The 19,455-nt window shown below is 41.1% G+C and overlaps 1 protein-coding gene across 3 annotated transcripts in view; it reads right to left on the bottom strand.

Annotated features, from left to right (window-relative positions):
* LOC117508797 (pannexin-1-like) overlaps positions 1-19,455 on the bottom strand; it is a 58,547-nt gene that overhangs the window by 27,469 nt on the left and 11,623 nt on the right. For all 3 annotated transcript variants that reach the window (XM_034168627.1, XM_034168628.1, XM_034168629.1), the window contains 2 exons: positions 14,969-15,084; positions 1,929-2,116 (listed from right to left, as the gene is read on the bottom strand). In XM_034168627.1, coding sequence (XP_034024518.1) covers positions 1,929-2,116; positions 14,969-15,084 — 304 coding nt within the window. The remainder of the gene's footprint in view (positions 1-1,928; positions 2,117-14,968; positions 15,085-19,455) is intronic.

Below are 19,455 nucleotides of genomic sequence, written 5' to 3'. Positions count from 1 at the left end.
TTCCTGCCAATATCCAGCAACTTCGCACAGCCATTGAAGAGGAGTGGACCAACATTCCACAGGCCACAATTGACAACCTGATCAACTCTATGCGAAGGAGATGTGTTGTACTGCATGAGGCAAATGGTGGTCACAACAGATACTGACTGGTATCCCCCCCCAATAACACAAAACTGCACCTTTCAGAGTGGCCTTTTATTGTGGACAGTCTAAGGTACACCTGTGCACTAATCATGGTGTCTAATCAGCATCTTGATATGGCACACCTGTGAGGTGGGATGGATTATCTCAGCAAAGGAGAAGTGCTCACTATCACAGATTTAGACTGGTTTGTGAACAATATTTGAGGGAAATAGTGATATTGTGTATGTAGAAAAAGTTTTAGATCTTTGAGTTCATCTCATACAAAATGGGAGCAAAACCAAAAGTGTTGCGTTTATATTTTTGTTGAGTGTAAATGAAGTCTAAGAAATAGTCACTGATTTGGAAATGTTCATGTTTTCATCCCAACGTTTCTCTGAAAATGCTGCAGACCTTAATTTAGGAAATTCTGTATGATCCGACTAGTCGACTAATCGCAAAAATAATCGTTGACTAGTCGATTATCAAAATAGTCGTTTGTGGCAGCCCTATTTTCAAACCATCTCCCAAGATTTTCGAATAAGGGGGTAGTTTTTCCATCAGACCCCAGTAAAAAATAAAATTATAAAAAAATATCATGCAAAAAAGCCCATGATAGGGGGGTGATTGTCTGAAGGTTTTCCCTAGATAGGGGGTATATTTTCAACATGGGGAACAAGCATAGGTACCCCCTTGAATTGGGGAGTGGGGGAGCCGGAATTTTTCTACTCAGGTTTGAACTTTGAGAGTGTTTACACACAAGAGAAAAGTGAGAAAATGTTCATGCCTGATTGAGAAAAGTGCATAAAGTGTGTAGTGAGGGGTTTTACAGCTTTAAAACGTCTATAATAATTGTAAAAAATAATGCTGGCCACTTCGCGGATTTCGCCTATCGCGGGCTATTTTTAGAACGTAACTCCCACGATAAACGAGGGACCACTGTATATCCCATAGAGAAAACCATTCCCACATCTGTACAAATCGACAAGAGTGTGTGTGAGAGTGTGTGCTGTGGACCGTTGGTTGAATGTAGCTAAGCGTAGCAGGCGACCTGAGTATAAAAAGTGGGACGGGGATGTTATGTGTGTGTGAGGGTTTAAAATAATACAAGAAATACACAGCAAAAAGTAATGAAATGGACAAAAGCAATGATGTAAATAACGATAGAAAAGGAAGTAAAAAACAATGAAATAAATACAACATTAGAATCATATAAAATGTGCATGTGTGTGTAGAAAAGGTACTCTGTATGTGTCTTTGCATTAATAATAAAATTGTATCAAGAAATTTCACAGTGCTCCTAAATTTTTTCATTTAGGAGCACCTGTGCTCCTAGTGAAAAAGCTAAGCGTACAGCCCTGGGATCGTTTCTCACATATGGCCTTTATCCCCTATCTGCACAAATTTCATCCGATTATTCACGTTTTTTTTTATGTTTTTTGTGAATCACAAATTTTTAAACATGTTTTAAACTTTCTTGATTGCGCACTTTTTTTTTCTCCTCTCTTTTTTTCTTTACAGCGGTACGTATACTAAAAGAAACTATTTTCAGGCCCTGATTGGGTATCTTTATTTTTGCACGAAAAATGCACACAATCAGGCGTCAAACAGACAAGAGAAGTTAATCTTAAGACCCATTGTGCCTCACTTGTACATATCAAAATTTCATGAGCTCAGGACCCATCCAGCATTACAGCTCCACTTGAAAATGTGTCACATCACAGATGTAAAAGATAGCCAATTGTTAATTTCATTGTGTTATTAAGAAGAAACAAAAATCATAACCTGACTGAAGCCATCAAGCATACCTGTCTGGAGTGAGCAGGCCTGACATGGCCATGCGTTTGGCCAGAGTGACCGCACGGTTGTAACACCGGTCTAGCTCTTCCATGATGAAGCCAAGGTCTGACTGCAAGAGCGGCGCCACAGAAAACCTCCAAAATAAGGCCGGGGCGTACATGAGTATGGCCACCAACAGCAGGATATAAGGGAAGAACTGGAAATGGTAGACAGAAGAGAAGAATGCGGTGAAGACGTGATCAATCAAAATTAACACTACTCAAAACTCTATTATTTATTTGGACTTTATTTTTCCATAGTGTCTGTTTGAGCAACTGGAAATGGGTACCATGAGAGCTGTAGCAATGATCAGCCATGCTGGGACTCTGGGGACACAGCAAACAGTACTTCGAAGCACGTTAGTCAACTCAGCCACCATTGCACCTCATGTTTTTCAACTGTAACTGTTTGAACGAAGTCAATCAATCAATCAACTTTTTTCTTGTATAGCGCCAAATCACAACAAACAGTTGCCCCAAGGCGCTCCACATTGCAAGGCAAGGCCATACAATAATTATGAAACACAGTCTACGTCTAAAGCAACATAACCAAGGGATGGTCCAGGGTCACCCGATCCAGCCCTAACTATAAGCCTTAGCGAAAAGGAAAGTTTTAAGCCTAATCTTAAAAGTAGAGAGGGTATCTGTCTCCCTGATCTGAATTGGGAGCTGGTTCCACAGGAGAGGAGCCTGAAAGCTGAAGGCTCTGCCTCCCATTCTAGCAAGCAGCACATGCAGACCGTGGAAGAACTGTCAAATTTAAATATGAAATTAGCACATAAATGTACACTGCTGAACTGTCCAACAGGTGGCAGTGCACAGCAGGTGGCAAAACAGCACATGATGCCCTCCTTTTTATGCAAACTCTGGAACGATGTCCAAAACATGGGTTTGAAAGCAGTGTCGAGTAGCCACTGCCATCCCCAGCTACATGTTCTATCCATTCTTTGATTCCAGTTTTTGTTTTCAGCTCTGGTGTATTTTTGTGTAGTATTTGCCCAAATACTGGGTATCATGTTTCTCCAACTGCAGCCACAGAAACACATAAGTCCTTCGGACTTGTTTGGGTGTCTTGGTGGCTTCTCTCACTATTCTTGTTCTTGCACAGTACTCAGTTTTTGAGAACTGCCACTCTCAGCACGTTTACCATACAGTCAAATCATGTTTGTATTTCTTAATGACTGATCTAAATGAAGTCTACAGTGACATGGAAATGTGCATATATCATCTCCTTTCGTGTCAAAAGGAAACTGTAACGGTGATGATGTGTGAACAATCGTATTTACTGAGAGTAACAGATGGATTGGAGCTACCTAGGAGCTGTAGCAGACCATTGTGGACAGATTTGAGCCAAAAGATGAGACTCTTCATTTACCAGTTAGTCCTACAATCACTTGTGCTCCTCAACTTTAGGTAACGACTGAAGGAATAAGGTACAAGTGGCAGAAATGAAATTCTTCCGTCAGGTATCTAAACGGGTTTACACTCTGGGACGAGATGAGAAGCCTGACTATCTGGGAGGGACTGAGTAGAGCCACTGCTTCTTCACATTGAAAGGAGGCAGTTGTGGTGGTTCAAGCACCTGGTGAGGATGCCCCCTGGAGGGGTCTTTCAGGCAGGTAGAACTGGAAGGAGGCCAGGGAATGCCTTTGGAATCTCCAAGGAAGAGTTAGAGGAGTTGGCTGAAGATAGGGAAGAGTATGATGAGCTGCTTAGTAGGGATGAGTGAGTACACCACTATCTGTATCTGTTCAACCATCTAAATTATCTGTATCTGTACTTGGGGTGGGCAGGGACTAAACTGGAAGTGGGTGTGGTTTAACTTGGAATGGGTGGGGCTTACATCTGTACATCATTTTCAGTCTGAAATTGATATGGATTGATCCACAGTTGCTATATTTATTGTTTATTTGAAAACTTTTTACAGAACAGCCTCAAAATTGAGATTCAAATCAATGATTTTGATCACAAAAATAAGAGAACTCTTTACAAAACAAGTTTTTATGAACTCAGAACATGAATATTCTTAAGGGTATGAATGAATATTTACAGAACAGCCTCAGTATTGACATTCAATGTTTTTGATCACAATATTAAATGAACTATTTACAGATCAAGTTTTTTAAACAACTCAGAACATGAATATTCTTAAGGGTACGAATGAATAACAGAACAGCCTCAGAACTGTCATTCAATATAGTAGGAAATTATGAAGTAAGTATGCATGAACAAGAGTTGTCATAATCAACACAACTTTGTTTTTTATTGTTATTATTTTTTAATTTTATTATCAAACTGTGATTTCTTTCAATTATTTATTTTTACTACGTAACGTTCTTGGCATTTTGATTAAGGTGTGCGTGTGTGTCCGTGTACATGTGTGTGTGAGAGGGAGCGAGAGAGAGGTTGTTCTAAAAACTGTTTATTTTTTAATGATCTGTGTGAACTTGGTGATTCATGCAAACATCCAGTGATGGCAAACAGAGAAATAATATGTCAGCCTTGTTCACTGTATTCTTCTCAAAAGCACCGCGTTCAGTAGGAGCAAAGTGTTCCAACTGACTTTATATCACGAGGCTGGCAAACAAACAGTTAAAAAGAAAAAAACGACCGGAGTGGAGTCAGTGAGCGATGCAACATGAGCCACTTTCAATGTTAACTAGTTGAGTTAACGCGGTTTTAGAAAAGAACAGTTTGGACCACGTATCATCCTGACTTATCACATTACGTGGTAACATAGGTCAAATGTCACAGAATCCAATAGACGCAGACCTTGTTTAACTTTTACTTTGGAGACCAAACATTCAACACAATCAAAACTATTCTATTTATTAATCCTACTAGCTCAACCAATAATTTGCATCACTTTTTACCAAAATTGGAGCAACTTTAACTTTTGACCCCTGTACAAAATGACACTGACATTTCAAATCAAATCAATTTTATTTATATAGCGCCAAATCACAACAACAAACAGTTGCCCCAAGGAGCTTTATATTGTAAGGCAAAAGCCATACAATAATTACAGAAAAAACATTTGTCACCATTCGTGCTGTTTTTATCCCGTAACTCCATAGAATTCAGTCACAGATAGTCCAAACTATACCTTTTTGGAATCCTTATAATCAGGCAAATAATGTGGAATATTTTTCAATATGATTGGAGCATGTTTTAATTTTGACCTGTGTAATTCTTCAATTGACCCCTACCTGACCACCGCTTGAAAAGTCAAGTGGCCAATCGTTTTTTTCAAAACAGGAGTGTCTAAGGAGTATTTCTGCCAAATTTGATGCTTTTATCACCATTTGCATGATTGTTTCACTTATCTGCTGCACTAATGAAACACATTCACCAAGTAATGGTAATACCGTACAAACCACAACAGAGGCAAATTAAAGAAAAATTAAGGAGCACAGCAACGTGAGTTACAGCCAAGCCAAACAGAGAGAGAGAGATCCTGTGTGTCTGTGTGTGCATGAGAAGCAGCAGAGAGACGTGTCTGTGTATGGAGTGGCGGGCACTGTGTGTGACTGGCCAATCACAGAGTGTGAAGACGGTCAGTTAGCCAATAAGGATTTTCCTTCAGCACGAGCACAGATATTGATGAGTTTTATTCAGATCATGCTTGTGCTTGTCAAAAATTCTTTATCCGTACCGGATACTTGTCTGAAACGAGTATCCAGCTCAACCCTACTGCTTAGTCTACTGTCACCGCAAACCAGATAAGCAGCAGCCAATGAATGAATCAATGAATAATTCAATAATATTTATATTAGTTTGCCCAGTAAAGTATGGGCTCTGAGAATGGAGGGACTGTGTATAAAAATGGCTGTAATGCCTAAATTGTTAGAAGAACTTTATCCGTTTCATTTTGGCTCCATTGTGGTGGTGTACAGAGGCAAAGATATGAAAAGGGTGTCACTATCCAAATACTTATGGACCTGACTGCGTGAACTAACCTGCTATGGAATGCTTGCTGCAGACACCACCGTGTGCATGTTTATGGCTAAATACTGCAGCATTCAGATAAAGTGACCTTGCTTTTAAACAGTGAAGAATACGTGTTAAAGCTTTGGTAACTTGTCTGAAGTGCAGTAAAAAGCAAAGTAATGCATATTTTAAAAAAAGAGAAATGTTTTATGTACAATATTGTCATTATTCTGACTGATCTTTTACTTGGCAAAAACTATTTAGATGAGGAAACAGTGGCAGCACCAGGAAATTTTTCTTGGGGGAGGCTGAGTTAAAAGTTGGAGGGGCTCCACAAAATGTCATTGAAATGAACAATATATAGTAAACTGCTTTATAAATACCAAGGTGTATGTTTTAGTCACCCGTGCTCCTCTAAAATGTGGTATCAATGCACACACACACACACCAATTAGAATCACGTGCTTTGTGATCCACAAACACATCTTTCTGATTTGTAACGTGTGTGGGTTTTTACAAATAAATGTTTATTTGCGAAACGAAAAATTCTGTTTGTGAAGGGTGATTCAGCATCGGTGGATCACCGAACACACACATTCAGCACTTTGCTCAGTTATGCAGTATTGAGACATTCTCAGTGCAAAACTGCAGCTGAGATCCACACATATGTCAGTCGCTGTTCACATTATTGACAGAATTATTGGGGAGGCTGAGGGGGGGCTTGGCTCATTATTGGGGGGGCTTAAGCCCCCCCTTAGTGCCGCCACTGTGAGGAAAACATGTCTATACATGTTTGAAAGTTCTTAACTAAATTATCTGCATTATGATCACCTCTAAGGAGGAAAAAATAACTTTACATACTAAGTCCTTTATTAGATCATGACAATTCTAAGTTTAAAATCTGAGCACACCTGATCCTGTGAGATGGCTAAAGTGAAGCAGAGCAGTTTCTGATTAGGAAGCACATCAGGCGTAAAACTTGCACCAAATCTCAATAAAGATCTGAACCAGATCCACTAAGGGGGTGTCAATTACTTTGCACCAACAAATTCTTTATGACTTAAGGCCCGGACACACGGCACTAACAAAGGACCACGAAGCCCAAACGAAACAAGAAATCTGGACTTTCGTTGGCATCTTTTATCCTTCGTTCCTGCAGCTGGCGCTTCATTAGGATTTTTAAACTGTCAAAAAATTTGAACAAATGCTGCCGAAAACCTCAATTCCTCCGTATTTCATTTTGCTGCTGTTCTTGACGGTTTCTTATCGTTTGCTTAGTCTTTGTAACGTTAGTGTTTAGTTTCACTTCATTCGACCAGCTGAATGTTTTTATACAGTACAGAAGCCGGTTTGTGAGCGTTGGTGTGGAGGAGAGATGCAGCTCCTCTGCTGGCAGTGCTGGTGTGTGGTGTGGGGCTTCTGCCGCTGCATGTGACGGGGTGAGTGCAGCTGCTGTAATGCCGTGGTGCTGGCCGGCCAGGAAGAATTTGTCGGCCTCCTCCACCAGCGCACAGCAGTCCATGATCATGGTGTTGACCAGCACTGCGCGCCCCTGAGAGTTGCTGCACAAAAAGTCCAGCCGATGTTCTCTCAAGAGCTGCAGCATTCTGTCCATGAACTCTGAAGGGCTTGCTGTCCTCCAGCCCATGCAGAGAGAAGAGCCTGCTGGTCCTTTCAGCGTATAACAGTTCACAAGTTTTGAGGAGGTGATCTTTGATGGGTGTGTATTTGTTCGCAGCAGGGGGTGGGTGGGCTTTGCAGGAGCGTGATCAGCCTCGTTGCCGTGGAGCTGCTGAGGTCCAACACGATACTTGATGGCTGTGTATTTGTTCGCAGTAGGGGAGCTTTGCAGGAGCACGATCATCCTCACTGCCGTGGAGCTGCTGAGAGGTGACACAACGTAATAATATTTTGTGTCGTCTGCGGTGATCTCTCGGAGCAAACCGCGCCTCCATTCGTGCAAACCAGGCAGCATTTTACAGAAGCGTGACTTTGAGCATGAAGTGTGGAAAAAGTTCCAGCAGCAGCAGACATTCACACGTGAACAGCTTTGATCCACAAAGGTGTGACATATGAAAACAGAAAACCCAGTGCGATTGCAAATGGCTACATTCTTTTCTGAACAATGTTTCAGTCGAATTATGTACGAGATAGTCCTTTTGTGCATGTGTATACATGCACTATAACACATCCAAACACTGAATGCATTCATCCAGAGTGAATCAGCCAGAGAGAAGGTGAAGCGCGTGCGTGTCTGATCCACGTACGCAGCGCCTGTGCATGCATGATCAGAACTGGTAATCGAACCCACACACGTGCGTGTGACTAACTGCTTGATCCATACAGCTGTAGCGCCCGGTGATCAGAAACACCAGGGTTTTGAAGAAGAAAAAAAAAAAAAAAAAAAAAGGCAGAGAGAAAGAGACAGCGCCCCCAACCCCCGAAACAAGATACAGGATCTTTACGTGCTCTTTTGAGTTTAAATGGCAATATTTTCTATAATATATCATATTTTCTGGCAATATTGGGTACACAGAAGGACTCTGAACTTTGTGATCTGATGTTCCCAGCTCTGACAAGTCTCGCTGTACATCTGGAAATGTGAGTGCTGTTTGCTTTACCATTTTGAGAATGAGCGCATTTCTACAATGCAAAAAAAAAAAAAAAAAAAAAAAAAATTGGTGTGTTTGGACTGTATATTATTTAGTATGTGTGGTTAGTGTGCCTCATTTTTTCTTTTTAAAAAATGAGGCATCTTATGAATGTTGAGCAAGTGCTTCAGTTTGTTTTTTTTGTGTGTTTTTTTTTTATATATAAATTGGAGCAAGACAGAGCGTGCAGCGTGTCATTAGAGTCTGAACAAGACAGTGAGGATTCTGATGATGAAGGAGATGATCCCTCTTTTGTTCTGGGCAAGCAACCAGAGCAGGTGGATCCACCAACGTGCACACAGATCTCCACAGTGGGTTGGATTGCACGCTTCTCTTTGCAGCTTCTCCAGGACTCAGGCGCTACAGAGCTCCATCCCAGTGCCAAGTCCTGGAAAGCAGAGCAGGATGCAGACACACACTGCTCCAGCAGTGGCTCCAGGTGCATTTAGTTTAAAGCAGGGGTGTCCAAACTACGGCCCGCGGTTCAGTTTTTATTGGCCCACAGCAAATTCTGAAAATATAATTAAATATGGCCCGCACAAGAAGCCTGAGGTCAACTTTGTTGCACTTCTCAGTTTCAACACTAGAGGGAGCCAGCGGCTGGCTCCATCTAGCCAGCCACAGAAACGAAATTAAGCAAAGAAAACTTTTACACCACCGAAGAAGAAGAAATGGCAGCACCGAAGAAACGCAAAATATTAAGTGAATGTAGAAGATTTCAAACACGGTGGAAAAACGAGTATTTTTTCAAAGAAATCAATGGAAAGTGTGTCTGTTTGATTTGTAACGAAGATGTTGCTGTGATGAAAGAGTATAATGTCCGTCGGCACTATGAGACCAAACATCAGAGCTACACATCGTACACCGGTGCCGAACGAACACAGAAAGTCAAGCAAATGGCAGCTAGCCTGCAAGCTCAACAGCAGTTTTTTTTTTTCATGCTAACAAAATACAGGAAAACGCCACAACAGCAAGTTATGAAGTCGCTAAACTTATTGCCCAGCACGGCAAACCGTTTTCAGACGGTGATTTCATAAAGCAGTGCCTCATCAAAGTCACAGAAATAATGTGCCCAGAAAAAGTGCCGGATTTCAACAATGTGAGCTTATCCAGAAATCAATCAATTCAATTCAATCATTTTTTTTTTATATAGCGCCAAATCACAACAAACAGTTGCCCCAAGGCGCCTTATATTGTAAGGCAAGGCCATACAATAATTATGTAAAACCCCAACGGTCAAAACGACCCCCTGTGAGCAAGCACTTGGCTACAGTGGGAAGGAAAAACTCCCTTTTAACAGGAAGAAACCTCCAGCAGAACCAGGCTCAGGCAGGGGCAGTCTTCTGCTGGGACTGGTTGGGGCTGAGGGAGAGAACCAGGAAAAAGACATGCTGTGGAGGGGAGCAGAGATCGATCACTAATGATTAAATGCAGAGTGGTGCATACAGAGCAAAAGAGAAAGAAACAGTGCATCGTGGGAACCCCCCAGCAGTCTACGTCTATAGCAGCATAACTAAGGGATGGTTCAGGGTCACCTGATCCAGCCCTAACTATAAGCTTTAGCAAAAAGGAAAGTTTTAAGCCTAATTTTAAAAGTAGAGGCTTTTCAGGGAACTTTTAGGACAACCTGATAATAATGAATAACAATAGTCCAGCCTAGAGGAAATAAATGCATGAATTAGTTTTTCAGCATCACTCTGAGACAAGACCTTTCTAATTTTAGAGATATTGCGTAAATGCAAAAAAGCAGTCCTACATATTTGATTAATATGCGCTTTGAATGACATATCCTGATCAAAAATGACTCCAAGATTTCTCACAGTATTACTAGAGGTCAGGGTAATGCCATCCAGAGTAAGGATCTGATTAGACACCATGTTTCTAAGATTTGTGGGGCCAAGTACAATAACTTCAGTTTTATCTGAGTTTAAAAGCAGGAAATTAGAGGTCATCCATGTCTTTATGTCTGTAAGACAATCCTGCAGTTTAGCTAATTGGTGTGTGTCCTCTGGCTTCATGGATAGATAAAGCTGGGTATCATCTGTGTAACAATGAAAATTTAAACAATACCGTCTAATAATACTGCCTAAGGGAAGCATGTATAAAGTGAATAAAATTGGTCCTAGCACAGAACCTTGTGGAACTCCATAATTAACCTTAGTCTGTGAAGAAGATTCCCCATTTACATGAACAAATTGTAATCTATTAGACAAATATGATTCAAACCACCGCAGCGCAGTGCCTTTAATACCTATGGCATGTTCTAATCTCTGTAATAAAATTTTATGGTCACAGTATCAAAAGCAGCACTGAGGTCTAACAGAACAAGCACAGAGATGAGTCCACTGTCCGAGGCCATAAGAAGATCATTTGTAACCTTCACTAATGCTGTTTCTGTACTATGATGAATTCTAAAACCTGACTGAAACTCTTCAAATAGACCATTCCTCTGCAGATGATCAGTTAGCTGTTTTACAACTACCCTTTCAAGAATTTTTGAGAGAAAAGGAAGGTTGGAGATTGGCCTATAATTAGCTAAGATAGCTGGGTCAAGTGATGGCTTTTTAAGTAATGGTTTAATTACTGCCACCTTAAAAGCCTGTGGTACATAGCCAATTAACAAAGATAGATTGATCATATTTAAGATCGAAGCATTAAATAATGGTAGGGCTTCCTTGAGCAGCCTGGTAGGAATGGGGTCTAATAAACATGTTGATGGTTTGGATGAAGTAACTAATGAAAATAACTCAGACAGAACAATCGGAGAGAAAGAGTCTAACCAAATACCGGCATCACTGAAAGCAGCCAAAGATAATGATACATCTTTGGGATGGTTATGAGTATTTTTTTCTCTAATAGTTAAAATTTTGTTAGCAAAGAAAGTCATGAAGTCATTACTAGTTAAAGTTAATGGAATACTCAGCTCAATAGAGCTCTGACTCTTTGTCAGCCTGGCTACAGTGCTGAAAAGAAACCTAGGGTTGTTCTTATTTTCTTCAATTAGTGATGAGTAGAAAGATGTCCTAGCTTTACGGAGGGCTTTTTTATAGAGCAACAGACTCTTTTTCCAGGCTAAGTGAAGATCTTCTAAATTAGCGAGACGCCATTTCCTCTCCAACGTACGGGTTATCTGCTTTAAGCTACGAGTTTGTGAGTTATACCACGGAGTCAGGCACTTCTGATTTAAAGCTCTCTTTTTCAGAGGAGCTACAGCATCCAAAGTTGTCTTCAATGAGGATGTAAAACTATTGACGAGATACTCTATCTCACTTACAGAGTTTAGGTAGCTACTGTGCACTGTGTTGTTATATGGCATTAGAGAATATAAAGAAGGAATCATATCCTTAAACCTAGTTACAGCGCTTTCTGAAAGACTTCTAGTGTAATGAAACTTATTCCCCACTGCTGGGTAGTCCATCAGAGTAAATGTAAATGTTATTAAGAAATGATCAGACAGAAGGGAGTTTTCAGGGAATACTGTTAAGTCTTCTATTTCCATACCATAAGTCAGAACAAGATCTAAGATACGATTAAAGTGGTGGGTGGACTCATTTACATTTGAGCAAAGCCAATTGAGTCTAATAATAGATTAAATGCAGTGTTGAGGCTGTCATTCTCAGCATCTGTGTGGATGTTAAAATCGCCCACTATAATTATCTTATCTGAGCTAAGCACTAAGTCAGACAAAAGGTCTGAAAATTCACAGAGAAACTCACAGTAACGACCAGGTGGACGATAGATAATAACAAATAAAACTGGTTTTGGGACTTCCAATTTGGATGGACAAGACTAAGAGTCAAGCTTTCAAATAAATTAAAGCTCTGTCTGGGTTTTTGATTAATTAATAAGCTGGAGTGGAAGATTGCTGCTAATCCTCCGCCTCGGCCCGTGCTACGAGCATTCTGACAGTTAGTGTGACTCGGGGGTGTTGACTCATTTAAACTAACATATTCATCCTGCTGTAACCAGGTTTCTGTAAGGCAGAATAAATCAATATGTTGATCAATTATTATATCATTTACCAACAGGGACTTAGAAGAGAGAGACCTAATGTTTAATAGACCACATTTAACTGTTTTAGTCTGTGGTGCAGTTGAAGGTGCTATATTATTTTTTCTTTTTGAATTTTTATGCTTAAATAGATTTTTGCTGGTTGTTGGTGGTCTGGGAGCAGGCACCGTCTCTACAGGGATGGGGTAATGAGGGGATGGCAGGGGGAGAGAAGCTGCAGAGAGGTGTGTAAGACTACAACTCTGCTTCCTGGTCCCAACCTTGGATAGTCACGGTTTGGAGGATTTAAGAAAACTGGCCAGATTTCTAGAAATGAGAGCTGCTCCATCCAAAGTGGGATGGATGCCGTCTCTCCTAACAAGACCAGGTTTTCCCCAGAACCTTTGCCAATTATCTATGAAGCCCACCTCATTTTTTGGTGCGGAGAATCGAGGACTTGTCCGCTAACTTGAAACTTCAGCTGAGAGATAAAGCTTGTGCTTTTGATTTTTACTCGATAGCATGCGATGAGAGCACAGATGCCACAGACACCGCGCAACTGTTAATTTTTTTTGCGGGGAATAGATGATCATTTTTGCTGTACGGAGGAGCTGCTTGATATGATGAGCCTAAAAGGCACAACGACGGGAAAAGATATTTTTGAAGCTGTGTCAGAGGCAGTTGAAAAGATGGGGCTTAAATGGGACAAGCTCTGTGGAGTAACAACTGATGGAGCTCCGGCCATGGTGGGTGAGCGCAAAGGAATGGCATCGTTAGTGTGCGCCAAGGTAAAAGAGAGCAGAGGTGAGGCTGTTAGGATGCACTGTATAATCCACCAAGAAGCACTGTGTGCCAAGACTGTCCAGCTGTGTGATGTGATGAACACTGTTGTAAAAACTATCAACATAATTCGAGCTAGAGGACTGTACCACAGAGAATCTCAGGCTTTCCTATCTGATGTGGATGCTGAATACGGGGATGTACTCTACCACTCTGATGTGCGCTGGCTCAGCCGCGGCTCTGTGCTGCACCGGTTTTATTCGCTGAGATCAGAAATCGACCAGTTTTTAAAAGAGAAGGGCCAACCTCTTCATGAACTAAGTGACCCTCTGTGGCTGGCAGACCTGGCATTTTTAGTTGATCTTACACATCATCTGAATTCACTGAACAAGAACCTACAAGGCAGAGAACAGCTGGTGCCACACCTGTATGCACACATGAAAGCCTTCTGCATAAAGCTCCGCCTGTTTGTGACACAACTACGAGGCTTTAATGCTGCACACTTCCCTGCACTGTCTGAGAAGGAGAAATATGTGTCTGTGATTGCATCTCTCATGACAGAATTCAACCAGCGTTTCCAAGATTTTTCTGTCATTGAAAAACAAATCAAGCTGTTCTCGACCCCCTTCCTGGTGGAAGCAGAAGAAGTGGAAGAGAGTCTGCAGTTAGAACTGATTGAAATGCAATGTGATGATTCTCTGAAGAGTCAACATCAGCTTCTCTCCCTCCCTGAATTCTATCAGAGTTTGGATAATGCCAAGTTTCCTCTGATGAGACGCCACGCAAAAAGAATGATGAGCCTGTTCGGCTCAACATACATATGTGAACAAACATTTTCTCTGTTGAATCAGAACAAAAGCAGACTGAGAACCAGAATGACTGATAGCCATCTCTGTGAAGTCCTTCGTGTCTCAACCACCAAACTTTCTCCTGACATGTCAGCCATCCTTCAATCCAAAGGACAGCATCACTGCTCCCACTGAGGGCAATGTTCTTCATGTTATAGGTGAGTTAGAAATACACACAGTATTCATGTGTCAATATGTCACCTAGTGTGTGGCCCAGCCCTTTGTTTATTTCTCTGTATTTGGCCCTCACTAAAAAAAGTTTGGACACCCCTGGTGTAAAGCGTCGAGATCAACATTAGCTTCGGTTTCATTTTGTTCCTCTTTCATTCTTTTTGTGCTCTTGATTCACAGGCTATTTGGTGATGGGAAGAGTAGAAAGCACATTTGTTCACCTTTTCTCAACGACTTGTGACTTTTTTACTTTTTTCTTTCGTTCAGGAATCATTGTATGCCGGGCCATTAAAAAAACAACAACAAAAAAACCAACAACAACAACAACTCAAGATTATGGATTTAAAATCAATATGCTGGGATAACTGATGCACTCCAAGTGATGTCCACCATTTCTGCACATCTCCACAGTTTTACTGAATTAAAGCTCTTTTGAAGTTGTTACAAAATAAGTGGCATATGTATTATGCTCATACAGCTCAAAATATTAAAAAAGTGCTGAACAGTACGGCGGCGAGTTGCAGTCATACCGCATTCTTACTGCTGTGTGAATGGACATTCAAGCATCATTCGTGCAATTCACACAAGAGCTGATTCACACATTCTCTGTAGCTCTCTATGTGTTTGAGTGTGTGTGTACCTTGTGTAGCCACAGAGGTAGTGTGTGAGTGTGCACAGCAGCCCAGCAGTAAGAGTCAACATATGAAGCCTGCCTCCATGAAAAGTTAGTGGGGGCAAAACAGCTGATCTGAGTACCTGAAGAAAAGAAAAGAAAAAAAAATGTTATCAAGCATTCAGAGTGCACAGACACAGTTGTGATCAGGCGTTTACATACACTCACCATGGACATGAATGTCACGGTAATTTTAGGCTTTTAATGATATCTTTGAACTGTTCTATTTGTGCTGAGCCAGTGATGTGCAATCAACCATACATAAGTCTGATTTAAAGTCATTCCTCATGAGCTGTTTGGGTATGCATGTTTTTATTTTCACTCAATCTAATCGAAAAACATCACAGCTAAACATTAATATTCAGTGCCCTATTTTTAACTAAACAAGACTTCCAGGACTTACATAAAATGAAATGTGACATTTCTCATGTATCTTTCAAATGACTAAAAGAAGACAATATCAGCACCTGCATGGCTTAAAACTTTCCTTTTCGCTAAGGCTTATAGTTAGGGCTGGATCGGGTGACCCTGGACCATCCCTTGGTTATGCTGCTTTAGACGTAGATTGTGGGGGGGGTTCCCATGATGCACTGTTTCTTTCTCTTTTTGCTCCGTATGCATCACTCTGCATTTAATCATTAGTGATCGATCTCTGCCCCCCTTCACGGCATGTCTTTTTCCTGGTTTTTTTTCCCTCAGCCCCAACCAGTCTCAGCAGAAGACTGCCCCTCCCTGAGCCTGGTTCTGCTGGAGGTTTCTTCCTGTTAAAAGGGAGTTTTTCCTTCCCACTGTGGCCAAGTGCTTGCTCATAGGGGGTCGTTTTGACCGTTGGGGTTTTCATAATTATTGTATGGCCTTGCCTTACAATATGGAGCGCCTTGGGGCAACTGTTTTTTGTGATTTGGCGCTATATAAGAAAAAAGTTGATTGATTGATTGATTGATGTGAGGACATGAAATAAGTGAGAACAAGAGCTGAAGAACAAAAGTTGAAGTCACAGGTAAGTGTCCAATTTTCTTGAAAACAAGATGTCCAGTTGAACCTGGACAACTAAAACCTTCAACAGTCATGAACATGAGCTGCCTGAGTCTAACAGAATTTTGATGGCTTTTATAGAGATTTTAAGCAGTGAACGCTTTAGTGAACATAAATGAATCTGCGTTCTTCTACATTGATCATTAACTCAGTGGTTCTCACATTGTGGAGCAGGAACCCTGTGCAACACACAGAGGGACTTTAAGAGTGTCTCCTTTGTTCATAGTTATTTAAATTAAAATGTACTTGTTTGTTAGCATTTATTATGATGCTGCTTATTTCTCAATAGATTTCACTTATACCCTCGTCACACTAGAGCACAAATGCCGCACGAACTGACATTCAAATGACATTCATGCAATTCATGCAGCAATCAAACTGCATTTGAATGCCTCCTATAGCATTCCTACAGCAGCCAGCACATTCGTGTTTTGCTCAAGCTGGAAAACATTTGAAAGGTGGTGAGTTGCAGTCATACCGCTTTCTTACTGCTGTATGAATGGACATTCGAGCATCATTCGCGCAATTCAACCTGCAGTCAAACTGTATTCGAATTCCTCGGACAGCAATCGTGTGGCACTTAGGAAAATATGCCAAATTTGCATGACCAGCACGAATGTAGAGAGCAGGCACACTACTGTCATGCTAGATTCAAATGGGGAAATATTCGTACGGCGGTCGTACTTTTGTGTGAGTGCGTCCTTGAATGGCTTTAAACTTGCAAAGGAAATGGCAACCCATCAGCACTGGGAGCAGTCTGATCACATCGGCACGTCACAACTGCCCCCGGTGAGCTGGACCCCCCACCACCCGTGCATCCTGTTAAGGCCCAGTCACATGGCACTTAATGAAGGGCAACGAAGCCCTAACGAAACAAGAAATCTGGACTTTCGTTGGCATCGTTTAACCTTGACTGTGACATAAAACAAGTTTAAAAGCCAAGAAAATAAAAGATAACAGGTTGAATCTGCACCCCCGCTGAGGAAGAAGAGACAGTGGAGGGTGAAAACTGGGGGCCATCTGCGCTCTGGATTCCAACCATGCACATACATACACATGGATTGGCTCCCACTGGAGTGGAGCACACAATCGGAGTTAACACACACTTCAGGGGAAAACTTCAGTACTGACAAATACTGTCAGGCGTAGCCATTTCGTTTTATTTATTTTATTTGTAATTTTTATAGAGAAACAGTGCGTAAAAGCAGCACTCAGTTTTGGATTTGAGTGTGCAAAGAGCATTGCATTTGGTTGCTTTGCAGTGGTTGGTGGTGGTGATGCTTTCAAAGTTTTTTTTTTTTCTTAAATCTGGCACAACTGTGTAGCTACAAATGCCTGTTCTCCATCTTTCCCTGTTGGCCAGTCAGCGCCAGCAATTTTACCAGCTCCAGGTTTTCGTCAATGACGGACTGATGGAGCTCTGTCTCTCCTTTGGGACCAAAGGAGCTGATGTTGAATTTACAGTCTGTCATGTTCTGCTGCAATGAGTGCACCTCCTTGGGGTTGCATTTCAGTACCGCTTCTTAGAAAACCCTCTGTGATGTGGAACATGTCAACAAGCCCGCCTGGCTCATGATTGCAGCTTGGCTGGAAGGTACTGGACAAAGTAATCCTGCCCACGCCCTAAAGCTGATAATGATCGACTTCCCCGGTCGAGGGTCTCTGCTCAACACCATAGTTGGGTTAAGTCTTTAATATCTTTAATACAACCCCTGGCAATAATTATGGAATCACCGGCCTCGGAGGATGTTCATTCAGTTGTTTAATTTTATAGAAAAAAAAGCAGATCACAGACATGACACAAAACTAAAGTCATTTCAAATGGCAACTTTCTGGCTTTAAGAAACACTATAAGAAATCAGGAAAAAAATTGTGGCAGTCAGTAACGGTTACTTTTTTAGACCAAGCAGAGGGAAAAAATATGGACTCACTCAATTCTGAGGAATAAATTATGGAATCACCCTGTAAATTTTCATCCCCAAAACTAACACCTGCATCAAATCAGATCTGCTCGTTAGTCTGCATCTAAAAAGGAGTGATCACACCTTGGAGAGATGTTGCACCAAGTGGACTGACATGAATCATGGCTCCAACACGAGAGATGTCAATTGAAACAAAGGAGAGGATTATCAAACTCTTAAGAGGGTAAATCATCACACAATACTGCAAAAGATGTTGGTTGTTCACAGTCAGCTGTGTCTAAACTCTGGACCAAATACAAACAACATGGGAAGGTTGTTAAAGGCAAACATACTGGTAGACCAAGGAAGACATCAAAGCGTCAAGACAGAAAACTTAAAGCAATATGCCTCAAAAATCGAAAATGCACAACAAAACAAATGAGGAACGAATGGGAGGAAACTGGAGTCAACATCTGTGACCAAACTGTAAGAAACCGCCTAAAGGAAATGGGATTTACATACAGAAAAGCTAAACGAAAGCCATCATTAACACCTAAACAGAAAAAAACAAGGTTACAATGGGCTAAGGAAAAGCAATCGTCGACTGTGAATGACTGGATGAAAGTCATATTCAGTGATGAATCTCAAATCTGCATTGGGCAAGGTGATGATGCTGGAACTTTTGTTTGGTGCCGTTCCAATGAGATGTATAAAGATGACTGCCTGAAGAGAACATGTAAATTTCCACAGTCATTGATGATATGGGGCTGCATGTCAGGTAAAGGCACTGGGGAGATGGCTGTCATTACATCATCAATAAATGCACAAGTTTACGTTGATATTTTGGACACTTTTCTTATCGCATCAATTGAAAGGATGTTTGGGGATGATGAAATCATTTTTCAAGATGATAATGCATCTTGCCATAGAGCAAAAACTGTGAAAACATTCCTTGCAAAAAGACACATAGGGTCAATGTCATGGCCTGCAAACAGTCCGGATCTTAATCCAATTGAAAATCTTTGGTGGAAGTTGAAGAAAATGGTCCATGACAAGGCTCCAACCTGCAAAGCTGATCTGGCAACAGCAATCAGAGAAAGTTGGAGCCAGATTGATGAAGAGTACTGTTTGTCACTCATTAAGTCCATGCCTCAGAGACTGCAAGCTGTTATAAAAGCCAGAGGTGGTGCAACAAAATACTAGTGATGTGTTGGAGCGTTCTTTTGTTTTTCATGATTCCATAATTTTTTCCTCAGAATTGAGTGATTCCATATTTTTTTCCTCTGCTTGTTCTAAAAAAGTAACCGTTACTGACTGCCACAATTTTTTTTTTTTCCTGATTTCTTATAGTGTTTCTTAAAGCCAGAAAGTTGCCATTTGAACTGACTTTAGTTTTGTGTCATGTCTGTGATCTGCTTTTTTTCTACAAAATTAAGCAACTGAAATGAACATCCTCCGAGGCCGGTGATTCCATAATTTTTGCCAGGGGTTGTATGATGTGAGCGCAACACCCAGCAG

The sequence above is a fragment of the Thalassophryne amazonica genome, chromosome 4 (assembly GCF_902500255.1).
Source record: "Thalassophryne amazonica chromosome 4, fThaAma1.1, whole genome shotgun sequence".
In the NCBI taxonomy this organism is placed as follows: domain Eukaryota; kingdom Metazoa; phylum Chordata; class Actinopteri; order Batrachoidiformes; family Batrachoididae; genus Thalassophryne; species Thalassophryne amazonica.
The sequence above is the reverse complement of the archived record's forward strand: the minus strand, read 5'-3'. Positions and strand labels throughout refer to the sequence as shown.